Source organism: Limulus polyphemus, unplaced genomic scaffold, assembly GCF_000517525.1.
Source record: "Limulus polyphemus unplaced genomic scaffold, Limulus_polyphemus-2.1.2 Scaffold1238, whole genome shotgun sequence".
Lineage (NCBI taxonomy): Eukaryota > Metazoa > Arthropoda > Merostomata > Xiphosura > Limulidae > Limulus > Limulus polyphemus.
Genome location: NW_013666848.1, coordinates 147,790 through 160,858, shown reverse-complemented (window position 1 = coordinate 160,858; position 13,069 = coordinate 147,790). Strand labels below are relative to the sequence as shown.

Sequence of the window (13,069 nt, the reverse complement as noted above, 5' to 3'; positions counted from 1 at the left end):
TGAAATTATATTCATTTATCCTAAGTAGCTTTAAACTCATAACAGCATACATATATTTATAATTAAAGTTTATTGTTTTATTGCCTTTGAACCATGTCTAACTACTATTCACACCATCATAAGTTATAAATCATTTGGGGAATGTGTAGCTCACATTATGTTATCAAATTACATTACCCACGAGTTACTCCAAGCTGCTCGTGTGCATGCCTCGTGAAATTTTGTTTATTATATTATTATTATTATTTATTTTACCTAATCTAACCTATTTTTACATTTTACATGAAAAACAAGAAATAAGTTACTTACCCATCGTCTTTTTTTTGCAGTCAACTGTTGATGATACTTAACCATCCATTTTATACTAATGATAGTAATGCACAAAATATTTTTTTATTAATTAAATAATGCATCAAAGAACATAGAATAATAACATGTGAAAAGCAGACAATTTCCTCTATTAAAATTTTTCTGGCTTTTTAACTATGCAACAAAAATTGTTACAAATTCATCCAAGCTAACTGTTATCTTTCCTGTGGGAACAAAGTTTATACTAAAAGAGAAATTGACAATTCTCTCTTCAGAACACAACGGAATATGATACGTCACTTGATAGATGAAAACCTTGGCTTTCTATTGATTATAGACAATATAGAATTAAACATAAGAGAGAACTATTAACAAATCCTGAAAGAGGGAATGTGACAAGAGGGGTCTGATTTTCTATTTGATGGCTCTGCAACCAAACAAAATTGAAAGCTATAAAAAAATTATGGTTTTTCTGAGCAATGACAATTTTATAGTGAGTTATTTACGTTAAATTTTTTACTTATTGGAGGGGGTAGTGAATAAAATATCTTTAAAGGTAATCCACACTTCTTTTTCAACTTTCTTCATTGTCCTTTCGAACTGTTCATCTGAAGTCAATTTCCTAATCTGAGGCCCAACAAAAATCCCTTCTTTAAGTTTCACTTCTGAAAGAGCTGGGAATTGCCCACATAAATACTTGAAACAGTCACCATCTTTGTCTAAGGCCTTCACAAACTGATTCATCAAATCCAGTTTTCTGAGAAGTGGAGGTAATAGGACTTTCTTTGTGTCAACCAAACTTTTATGTTCAATGCTTTTCGATCCTGGTATCAGAGTGACTCTGTGTGGTGGCCATTGCTTCTTTATCTAGTGCTGAGTTTGTGCTCTGCTGTCCTATTCACACAAAAAACATAGAATCTTTGTTTAACTAGATTGTTGATCCAACAACATACAAAAGACTTTTACGTCTCCACAAACTAGCCAACCATGTTCTTTCCATTTGACCTTATCAAGAAGAAGTTTGAGATTTTTGTATGTTTCCTTCCAGTGAACCAAATGAGCAATAGTTATAGATGCATATATGTTACTACTGTGAAGGAGAACACCTTTTAGACTTCTTTTGGAGAAATCAATGAACAATTAACACTCACTTGGTTAATATACTGCAGCTCCTCACATTGGTATTAATTCACCAAATTGTTTAAATAAACCAGTGAACCTTCTTATGAAAATTATGGTATAAACTCTTTATCATGATTTCTGTACCAGTAAAATGAGGTCCCTGGAGAAAGTAAATTCTTAGCCTGAAGTTTGGACCCCAAAATCTCTGAAGAATCCTTTGGAAGGCTCAAATCTCTCATCGATTCATTAAGTTCACCTTGTGTGAAAAGTTGTGGTTAACAAGATATTTCAGGTTGAAAACAATCCCTATCATCATTTCTATTGACATGAGTTTCAGAATCAGATGACACTGTATCAAGAGTTTCCAGTGGAGTAGGTACAGGTACATCAGGTCCATGACCAACAGGTCTTAAAGCAGACTGTAGGTTCGGATAAGAAATTTCCTTTTTATTTCAAGTATTGTAGCCTTGCATGTTACATGAGCAAAAATAGCAGTCATTCCATGGTTTTTGGGCTCACATCAAACCATTGGAATTCCAAAAGGCAAAGACTTTTTCTTATCTTTAGTCCATTGGCTCAGCTTTTCGACACAAATGGTGCAAACTTTGTGTGGAGCCCATGATTTGTTCCCAAGCTTTATTCCAAAATACTCATAACACATTTTTTTGACGAATTCTGTAATGTTTTGCTTTTGTTTCTTTACAAATCTACCACAAATATAACAGAATATGTTTGGGTCATTTACACAACCTATTGTTGACATAGCAACAAATGAATAATATTGGAAAGAAAAAATAATGTCAAAGTGCATGCACAAACAAATAATATCCAGAAATGACACATCATGCAGCATGTTAACTCTTTATATACTAGCGGTGTATTTCTCGTGGGTTCTAGAATGATCGATAAGACTCTCATGTTATAATTGGTCAACAGTTAAAGCATAACAAAATGTGACCCAATTTCAATGAAAATGATTCACTTATGTAAAAGTACATATGACATTTTGTGAAATATCTGTACGTGATGGAGAAAAAAGGATATCATTTTCAGATTCAATGTACAAGAATTATGGTAAAATATGTAAAAATTTCATAACAGTAAAAACCATTGCAGGCCTGTGTAATAAAAACAACAACAAATCTCTCCATTAAGTTTTCCAACTTAGTGATATTACTCTCATTTTCATAATAAGAGCAAATTTGAATCCAAAATATGAAATGATAAAGAAAGAAACTCAAAACATTTTTACATTTAACCAATTATTATGCAATCATAGCTAAAAATCTGAAAATAAAGGTAAAGGAAGTTCCACTACCTCATCACTGTCAACTACTGGAAAACCATTGTGAGGCTCTGATGTTAACGTTTCCACTATTCGACCAACTTTCTCCACTGTACAGAAAGTTGTTACTGGATGACTCATCACTTCACTGAAAAATACATCTATAATTAGGACAGAATCACAAAAACAGTAACTAATATGACTTGCAAACAATTTAACTACTGAAAACTAACAGTGGGAAACACCAAACCTAGAGAAGCAATAAAACGTTTCAAGCAAAAATAAGTAACAAGATGTCATGGAATATCACTGCTATCTATTTTTTAATCATGACATTCTTAAAACCCTACAATGGTTTTTCTAGCCACAAATAAGTTTGTACAGTTGTCTTATTAACAAAAATTCAAGCAGTCTACTGCAATACTTTAATCTGCAATGAAGAATTTTGGGGCCCTGTGTATGAAGAAGTTTTCCACCCCCCCTAAAATCTAGTCAAAGCATGTGATAAACAGCCTATAAGCATCACAACATTTGAGCTAGTTCTAATTGTCATATTTGCCTAATTCTCCAATTTCATTCGGGTATTTTTTTCCCCTCCAGTGGTTGGCACCCCCCTCTGAGTTGGGGCCTTATGGGAGTGTACATATACATATTGGTTAATCTGCATATACTGTTTAGTAACCTTGTCCTCAATCACTATTTGTAACTTTGCATGCACAAAATGGTGAAAAGTGTGTTATATTGTATAAATATCTTTGCAAAACATTTCCTCATCAAAACAGATATATATAAAGATAATTTTACATAATTATTACTTTAAAATTCTTCTTGTCTCTCTCAACCGAATGTCCAGTTACTAGAAGTGTGGATATGGTTTCTTATTTATTATTGAAAATATGTTTCATAATTTTAGCAAACACAAAGGTTTTTATTGAAGTTTGTGCAAAGCTTTTTCAAGGGCTATCTGCTTTAGCTGATCAACTTTAAAAGTGATAGATTAGAGGGAAGACAGCTAGTCACCATCATCTACTGCTAACTCTTGGACTACAATATAACTAATGAAAAGTGGGAGTGACTGTCACATTATAATGTCCCCACAGCTGAAAGGGCAAACATGTTTGGTTATTGGATTCAAACTCACAACCTGTAGGTTGCAAGTCAAGTGCCCTAACAACTAGGTCATACCAGGCCTAAACATAAAGAATATCTACTATTATCTCAATCAAAACCTAAATTGGATCAATTGCAGACTTGTCAGTTATCGAACCTCATTTATGCTGAGATATCAGGATTCTTTAAAATACGACAAAAATTCAATGAGGTCCACATTTTGTGTTAATTCAACCAGAATTTTGCATTATTACACTTTATATCTCAAATGCATATAAAATAGGATTTCTGGCCTACACCTAGTATGTATATCTAAGGTGATTACATACAAACATACACAACAGTGATCTTGCAGAAAAATAAAATTATCTACATAAAGTACTTGCACATTCTAAACATTTGAAAAAACAGGGCAGGAATGGAAAGGCACGAGTTAACTACATCGCATAACTAAATCAAAGGGCAATTGACACAACTAACCAATTCAAAAGAGTCAAAGGTCAAGCTCTACCAAGGTTAGACTGATGAGAAATGGAAAATTGTTATGACCACAGTAATAAGCCTTGGCAAAAATTTATAATAAAATTTACACTATAAACAAAATAAAAAAACAGATCCACCTAACTATAGAAATATTTTAAGAACCAGTACAAAGCAATGATGAAATTCTGAAACCATTTTTAATTTTTCTGAAATTGTTTTAAGGTTCTTTGCCCTCACCTTTCTGTGGCCTAGCAAATGAAAGTTAAGAAACTTTTTTGTTTACAAGTTTCAATTCATTTAAATGGGCATAAGTTTGGATGTATTTAAATGAACCAATCAAAAACTTATGAATTCTTCATAAAGTACATGGAAGATACAAAAATGCACTTGTCCGAAAGAGAATTTCTTTATTCACAAAGTAAAATTTAAGGCTTAACAGAGAGGAAATTATCCAAATAATCTACAAAAGTATATGTACTGAAAAACTTTATATAAAGGCATACCAGTATTAATGTTTCTACAATTTTTCAAATTCTAAATTCCATGCTAACTTGTACACTTTTTAATAAAACTTTCACACCAATAATTTAATATATAAGAAAAATAAAAGTATATGCTTAATAACTTCATTACATATACAGGTTTAATGCAATATAAAATATCTGTGTTAACCTTATTAATTTGGACAAAGGGCTGATGAAAACTCTGAGATGCATTCTGGAAAACAAATTTTATGCTAACAGAGATGTAAATAAAATGGGATATACACGCAGACCTCACACTTATGCCAAATGTACCACAAGTTCTTTGGCTTGGTGGACTTCATAATGCTGAATTTTGGTAGTGCCCCAAATGTCTCAAGGCAAGAGAATCAGAACATATTGAAGCTGTACATAGAGTCACTATTGTTGAAGCAAGTAAACTTCTCTCTCTCTCTCCTCCAAAACAGCCCACTGACTGTTTATTGAAGTCTGGTTGATCAATGTACCAAGACTAATTCTGTGTCACCTACAAGGAGGATCTTTGTTATGGAAGTTATAAATGGCAGTACACAGGCTGATAAGTTATTGTAAAGGAATTATTGTAGCTTCACGAGCTGTTCATAAACATTTTCAGTTTACAGAGATGGCTTCTAAATATGTTCATTATCTTCTCCTCATTTCATGATGATGTGGCAATTCAAGGATAAGCCTAACTCATAGTCACTTGATCTTCACAAAAACTAGAGGTTCATGAATCTTGGGACAGGGGCAGCAATTTGTTAAAGGTGAAATGAAAGAAACAAAACATGATGAAGTAAGGAAATCGAAATAAAATAAAATACACTGTGACTAGAATCAAAGTAGATTCATATTAAATCAATCTGAGAGTGAAATGAAGCTGAAATGTGTACAATCAGCAGGTAGAAATGAGTGTAAAAAAAAAGAACCAGACTGTTAGTAAACATATGTACTCTCAAACATGAAACAAACAATCTTCTTTAAAAGTTAGAATGAACCTGATGCAAAAGCACTGAAATTGCATTCACAATACAAAATATAATACACTGTGACTAGAATCAAAGTAGATTCACATTAAATCAATTTGAGAGTGAAATGAAGCTGAAATGTGCACAATCAGCAGGTAGAAATGAGTGTAAAAAAAAGAACCAGACTGTTAGTAAACATATTGTTACGTCTCAGTTTGTTAATTGATTTTCCGTAACTTCGTTCTGACGAAACTTAAGCGACACAAGTTCTTTCTTAATAAACTTGGTTTATTCTTTCCGAATATAACTTTACCGATACACTTAACTTCAACAATTGCGCTAAAACAAACGCTAATCAACGAACGTCAACAATACTTCTGACTGCAGTTCAATTACTCACTATCTATACACACACATTACATTCCCCTCTTATATATATCCGCCTACCCTATATCTAGTAAGAACTAGAACATTCGCCAAAGTACAGGTTAATTCAAGAAAGGAGAGAGCGTGAGAATCACATGATCTCGATGACGCAACAATATGTACTCTCAAACATGAAACAAACAATCTTCTTTAAAAGTTAGAATGAACCTGATGCAAAAGCACTGAAATTGCATTCACAATACATACTCTCTCTGCAGCTGACTAATTAGAAAATGGTCAATGGAATGCAGAAATGTCTGTGCTCCATATGATAGTCACAAGGTATCCTCCTTAAATAAGGTCAGGTAAAACACAATATAACTGTCCTATTAAACAGTAGGTAAGTTCCTTACCTGTTAAAGCTACAAAAGTAACACCTCCATCTGACTCTAGTACATCACCATCAACCAGTTTTAGGATGTTCCAAAATAAGAATTTAGAAAATTTCAAATATTTTGTAGACATGAAATATATGCTACAGAAACACAGAAGTCTGTGCTGTCTGGTCAAACAAGATATCCCTTTTCTCCCATCCTTATCCATGAGGTATCCCCGTTAGCTCTGTGGCCCCCAAACCCATTTTTAAATTACTTTCTGCATTTGGCACTGCATTACATTCAAAATTTAAATAAACTACTTTACTATCAATATATGGAAATGAAATTAATATTATATTGTATGTTATAATTTGAATCTTTATGTTATCCAAGTTTTAATTATTTTGTTTCAAAAAAAGATTCCAAAAAAATATTTAAAAATGAAGTTTTCACGTCACGTGATCCACTTACTTTGAAAATCCTCGAAATTAGCACAGTTTCTCTCTCTTAGACACACAAGCTGGCATGTACAGGTGGTTCTACACACTAAGTATGTATGTTTGACCTAATTGTCAGGTGAGATTTAAAATCAGCAAGCTGGATTGTCTGGGAAACAGATATAAATTATCCAACCCTTGATGGTTGCCACACACTCCTTCTATACTTTGCCTTGAGATTTACAATGTATGTTTAATTAGTTGACACAAGTGTATATAGTCATTAGAAAGAGCTCAGTTTACACTTTACTATACTGTTAATTTGAAATTGGTGTGCAGTTCTCTTACAGTGTACATGTAGATGCCATTCATATTGTTGTCTTGATTGACTATAGCATGTACAGTGGTTTCTTACCTAAATATGCCATAGTCAGACAGGCAGTTAAACTGTATTTAGGTCTTACTTTTATATTTTAGTTAATTATGTATTAAGTTTGTCTTAAAAATCATATTTGAATGGTTCAATGATTTTTATAAACTTAACTTGTTGTCTGGATTTTGAAAGGTTATAAACAAAATAGTGTGTTTAAGCACTATCGGCACCAATTAGTGTATGAGCATAAATGATAATAGATAAAGTGTTTGAAAGAAAATTTAAAAATAAACTATATGTGAAAAGACTTAAAATTATGCATATAAGAAAAATATGACTATTCTAGTGGATTTCTATGAAGACATGAAATGTATGTACATATTTCCATTTTTAAAATTTCATTGCACTGAATATTGATGATAGTAGATATAGTCAGTAATATAGTAGAGAAAATGGAAAATAATACAAATGCTTACCTTAAAAATATTTTGATATACATTTATGAGGTCCTAGAAACTATACAAATAAAATGTGAAAAGTGGAAGATAAAAAAAATAATTTTTTACTTCATATAAAAATCACCCTGCAGGTGAATTATTCAAAAGTGTGCAAATACTACATTAATTTTTTATATGAGATATAGTAGAAAAATAAAAATTAAATGCTTTATTTTTCTGAAACTACATATTTTTAGGAATGTTCTTGTCAAATTTTAAACAATTTCATTCACAAGTTTTATTTATAGAACAAAATACGGTGAGAGCGACGTTACATACTAGGAATTGTAGCACGTGGTTGCCATAGGGTTAGAAGCTGTTAGAATTTCTGTTTAATAAAGTAGTAGTAGTTTTTCTATAATCCATGCCCCAATTTTAGTTAGGTTAACCTTGTTTCACCCGCTTCCCCCAGAACTCAAACTTATTTAGATCTGCATTCTGTCAAACTTTTGTCCTCAATCTTAATGTAGTTTCCAAACATGTAGAAACTTTTGATAGTGATCATTTTCCATGTAGTATCTCTAACTCTGTCACACTACTGTCAGTTTTCCTAGAACTGCAGATGTCTTTCTGATTAATGCTCTTCTAGAGATTAGTTTTACTGTTTCATTTGCAGGAATCAAGGTCAAGACTGTTCACCTTATTTTCAAGCCAACTTGTTCCTTTCCCACACCTTATTTGAAGGTTACCTAGTGGAACACTCAATGCAACCAATTTGTTACTGTGCACCATTAAGCTTAATGCCTTCTCAGTAGATATTTCTCTCAGATAACTGTGAATCTTTATCAGCTCAACTTTACTAAGCTTAAGCATTACATTAGAAATTGCAAGTGTTTAAGCTGCTGGAACTCTCACTAAATGTTCTCCTATCTCGTGTGTTTGGATTTTCTTCCACCATTTTCATTCTGTTTGAGTTACTTCTTCAAATGATTTCTGCTTTTGAACATTGATTTTTATACATCTTTTTTTGAGAAATGTTATATGTAAGCCACATCGCTTTCCAATATAGTGGGAAAACAACCTATCACATCCATCACTGATCATATTACTTTAACACTCAAAGACGTTGCTGAAGATCCAGTAGACTAGATTAATTCTTGTTTCACCTTTGTGAAACTTAATACTGCTTTGACATAGTGTGACAATGCTCCTGGAGAGGTCTCTGTAATCTAATGAATGTTCTTCTCAATATATAAATTTTAACTTCTTTTTGGGCTTATGCAATGGAACTTGTCCTCTTGATAAAAAAACAACTGATTTCATATAGTACTGATCTTCCAAGTCTCTACTCTCTCTCCCTAATATCTTGTACTGCTAAAACTTTGAACACATAGGAAATGAAAAACTCACTTAATTTTTGGATTACTACAACTCTTTCTCTCCAAATCAATACAGATATTATCATGGCAGAAGTATTGTCCTAATTTAAGAATCCATCTTCATTGTTCTGGCCAACAATAGTTTTTACCATAGCTACATTCATGGATAATAAGACTTCTTTTAATACCACATGGATTGATGATATGCTCAGGAAATTTTATTGCCTTGGCTAGCAGAAATGTATTTATGCTGGTTGAGCAACTTTCTGTGTTCAAGTGAATGATGCTTGGTTATCCACTTCTTCTGAACTTACTGGGGCTTCTCATGGTTCAAAACTTAAGACTTACTTTATTCAATGTCATATTATCTGATATATAAATCTATTTCAGCTAGGGTGGTTTTTCCTTGTATTTTTATTACAAACTTTTTATCTGAAAGTAACACAATTTTGGAATAGTTTATTTTTCTCTTTAGAATACCTTAAGTAAACTTTATAAATGTGCCCATGATTGAGGTTTCCACTACTGAAAAATATTTTTCACCAACAATAAATCATTGTTTTTAACTTGAAGGATCTTTGAAAATGCTATTTGATGGTCACTTTGACAGTCACCTGACCTGACACATTATTTATTATTAAATGAAAACATTTTGTTTTCACCAATCATAAACTATTGTCCTTTGCTGAAAAGATCTCTCAGGGTCATTTTGGACAGTTACCTGACGTGGCATACTCACAAATTTAATTTACTGAAATTAAGTCCTTCAATTAGACTTGCCTTGTGCTGTTTTTGGTTCTTCTTAAGTAGCTCATTGTTCCATTTTTCCTCTCATTTACTAATCTTAGGTGTTCAAATTTAGACTACAGCTGCATTCTCTGTTGCATATTCCTCGCTTCTCCTTTAAGAAGAGTTAACTTTTTCCAGGTAGCTGCCAACTGAATATCTTAGTGCTCTTAAATGTATTCCAACCACTGCTTTGGAAAATGTGGTTGGTGAACATCCTCTCAATTGTGATTATTTGTTGGGCATTTTTGGCTACAAATTATTAAATCAAGATGGTAACTCCATTTAACACTTTATCCAGGACAAGCTTTACCTCAGTTTCTATCATTGGGGGTCAAGTATCAAATCAAAGATTATGGGTTCCTTCCCTCTTGGTTATTCTATGATATTTCTATGATTAAACTCTAGATAAAATTTCTACATGACAGCTTTCTCTATTTTGCTCCCTCAAATACCTTTTTACCCTTATGCGGCCATTATTTATCTTGCTCTGGTGAACAAAGCAAGGCAGAGTTGAGTATAAAAAATTTGGTTACAGGCACTCTTCACATATGTTCTATACATATTAAGTCATACTTGTATGGCTACTATCCAATATCAAGGAAAACTTTCTGTCTGTGGACACATCTCCTAAACAAGTTGACCGATCCAGGCCAAATTTGGCATGGTAGCTTAGTAGTCCAAAAGTACACACAATTCATATTAAACTTTCTCATATATTGAAAAATTAAAATATTTTATAGAATAAACCCTATGCAGTACTTATTGTAAATAGTTGAGTTTGAATAAAACTCACACCACAACAATATTTTACTGTCAAAGACTGTATATAAAATTTTCAGCATTTTGGCATGTTTCCCATAATAACTGCTGCTGTTTAAGTTTCCTGCTTTTTTCTGGTTCAATCCATTTAACTTCAAGTTTATACTAGGGTTAGAATAACTACTTAAGCCCAAATTAGAGAAGTATTTCATAATTAAAATATTTTGTAGGATATTTCTTGCTTCTTCATATAGAATATAGTTTTCTGTAGAAGCAAACTTCAGGTTTATTATTAAATTCAATGCAATAAATGTACAAAATTCAGGCAGTATAATTCTTAACCACATCTATACTATGAAATGGGCTTCTTTGAACAAGAAGTCATGCAACTGTTTTGCCATTTCTGCCAAATTTCTCAACTCAAGCTCTACACCTTCTCACTCTGATTCACTTCCTGTCTTGCAACAATTTTCTTGGAGGATGAATGTTAATGAAAATCCTTACAGATTTTGCTCATTTTTAGCCAATTTGTGTATTTTCAACAGAAAAAAAATGGAGGAGTGCAATCTCCTTAATAAACCTGCAAAACTTTTGAGGTCAGATATTTAAAGTGCACTACAAGAGCTACAAAAAGAAGGCTCATTATGGACAGAGTTCACTTTTACTTGTAGACTTTCACCAAGGGTAGAGCTGGGTATGCAATTTGCCTCTCAAAACATTAGTGAAATTGCACATCTATTTAACTTACATATGGTTCATTTGATCACTTTGCCGGAAATATCACTTAGGCTTTCCAGTCCTTTCTCTTAAAAATGCTTTTGTGACCATACTGCAATACCTTCAGTTGATTTACTTGTCTTTCCCCTTGTTCTGCACTGAATTAACTTAGAACTCAACATGAATTCTTCAGTTTTTATTCTTTCTAATTCCCTTAGCAATATTCAAGGTTTATCATCACCCTATTCCTGTACTCATCCTGCTTTAGATCGAGAATGCCACTTTTTTGTTTTTTTCAACTGGGTTACTTTGGTTGCACAATTGGTTTTCTTTGGGTTCTGGAAAGAAATGTGTTGACAATCTTGCTGAAGATGCTAATAAAAACACTTCTGTTAATATTACACCTCCTTTTAGTCCTAAGAAAATATACTGTAAACTATTCTTCCACATAACTTGATCTTGGATATTTTTGGTGGCTTTTTTCCCTTGCTGGTTGATTCACATTTAGTATTTTACACATTGACAACAATTATGTCCACTTTAGGGCTTGTGACCCGAGTCTGACTTTGTTTAAGATAGTTATTTGTTACCTCTCTTTCCTGTAGAAATTGTAGTACAACTTCACAGACTATAAGCTATTGCCATTTTGGTTATCACAGTCACTCTACTTCAAAAACCAGAGTCAAACATATTATTTCAGGTAGAAAACTTTACCAAATGCTCAAGATCTATTTCTTCTTTTACATTTCAAATGACATCTGCTGTTTCAGTTTTCTATTATGCTTGATTTCCTCTAACCTCCAATATATAAGATACATATTTTTCACAAAATTATTTTGATACATTTAAGCTTTGGTTCTTATAGCATTCAGTAACTAAGAATTGGAAATTCTGTTTGAGGTGACAAAGGAGGATCAGCACAAACAGAAGATATAATTCCCTACCATATAATCAAACAAAAGGTGGGAAGAATTAAGTTTAAAATACATGTGTATTGCTGAAAGTCAATGAAAATCATATCAAGCTCATATCTGTGCTCTAGAAGTGACAAAATACTGAACTTCATGTTTATTTACAACAATAGTTGGTAATGTAGAAGAGCAAAGCCTAACACAAGTTAAATCTTTCAAGGAGAAGTAATTGCATATGTAAATGATGGATAAAAAGAAAATAACAGTTTAAATGTTTACACCAGAAAAATAAAAAGGATACTTCTGCAATAAATTTCAATAAGATGTACACATTATTATCATTAAATACTGTGCACACATATTCAGATGAATAATTATTTCATTACAACATAATTACACCAGAGTTCCCTGAAACCTGTATTTGAACTCTCTCAACACAGGCTTAGTCAATATGACCAACCATAGATTTGATACTACTAACCTTCAATATAGTATGTACACAGTGTGGTCACAAATAAATAGACACCACCTTTTCAGAAAAAATGAAATTTTTCAGTCACATTCACATGAAATGATATATTTATAATTTAATTAATATCAAGTAGATCTTCCTTTCACTTCGTGGAGTTCGTCGATCCTTTGGGGCATCGTGAGAATCATCTCGTCAATTTTAGATTGTGGGATTTTCGTCCACTCTTACTTCAAAACTTGAAGTAGATCGCTCTTCGAAGTTGGTTTTATTGGTTG

General features: G+C 32.4%; 1 protein-coding gene across 1 annotated transcript in view; it reads right to left on the bottom strand.

Annotated features, from left to right (window-relative positions):
- Positions 1–13,069, bottom strand: part of LOC106462744 (H(+)/Cl(-) exchange transporter 7-like) — a 172,582-nt gene that overhangs the window by 40,660 nt on the left and 118,853 nt on the right. The window contains exon 16 of the mRNA XM_022390078.1: positions 2,750–2,864. Within this exon, the coding sequence (XP_022245786.1) occupies positions 2,750–2,864 (115 nt within the window). The remainder of the gene's footprint in view (positions 1–2,749; positions 2,865–13,069) is intronic.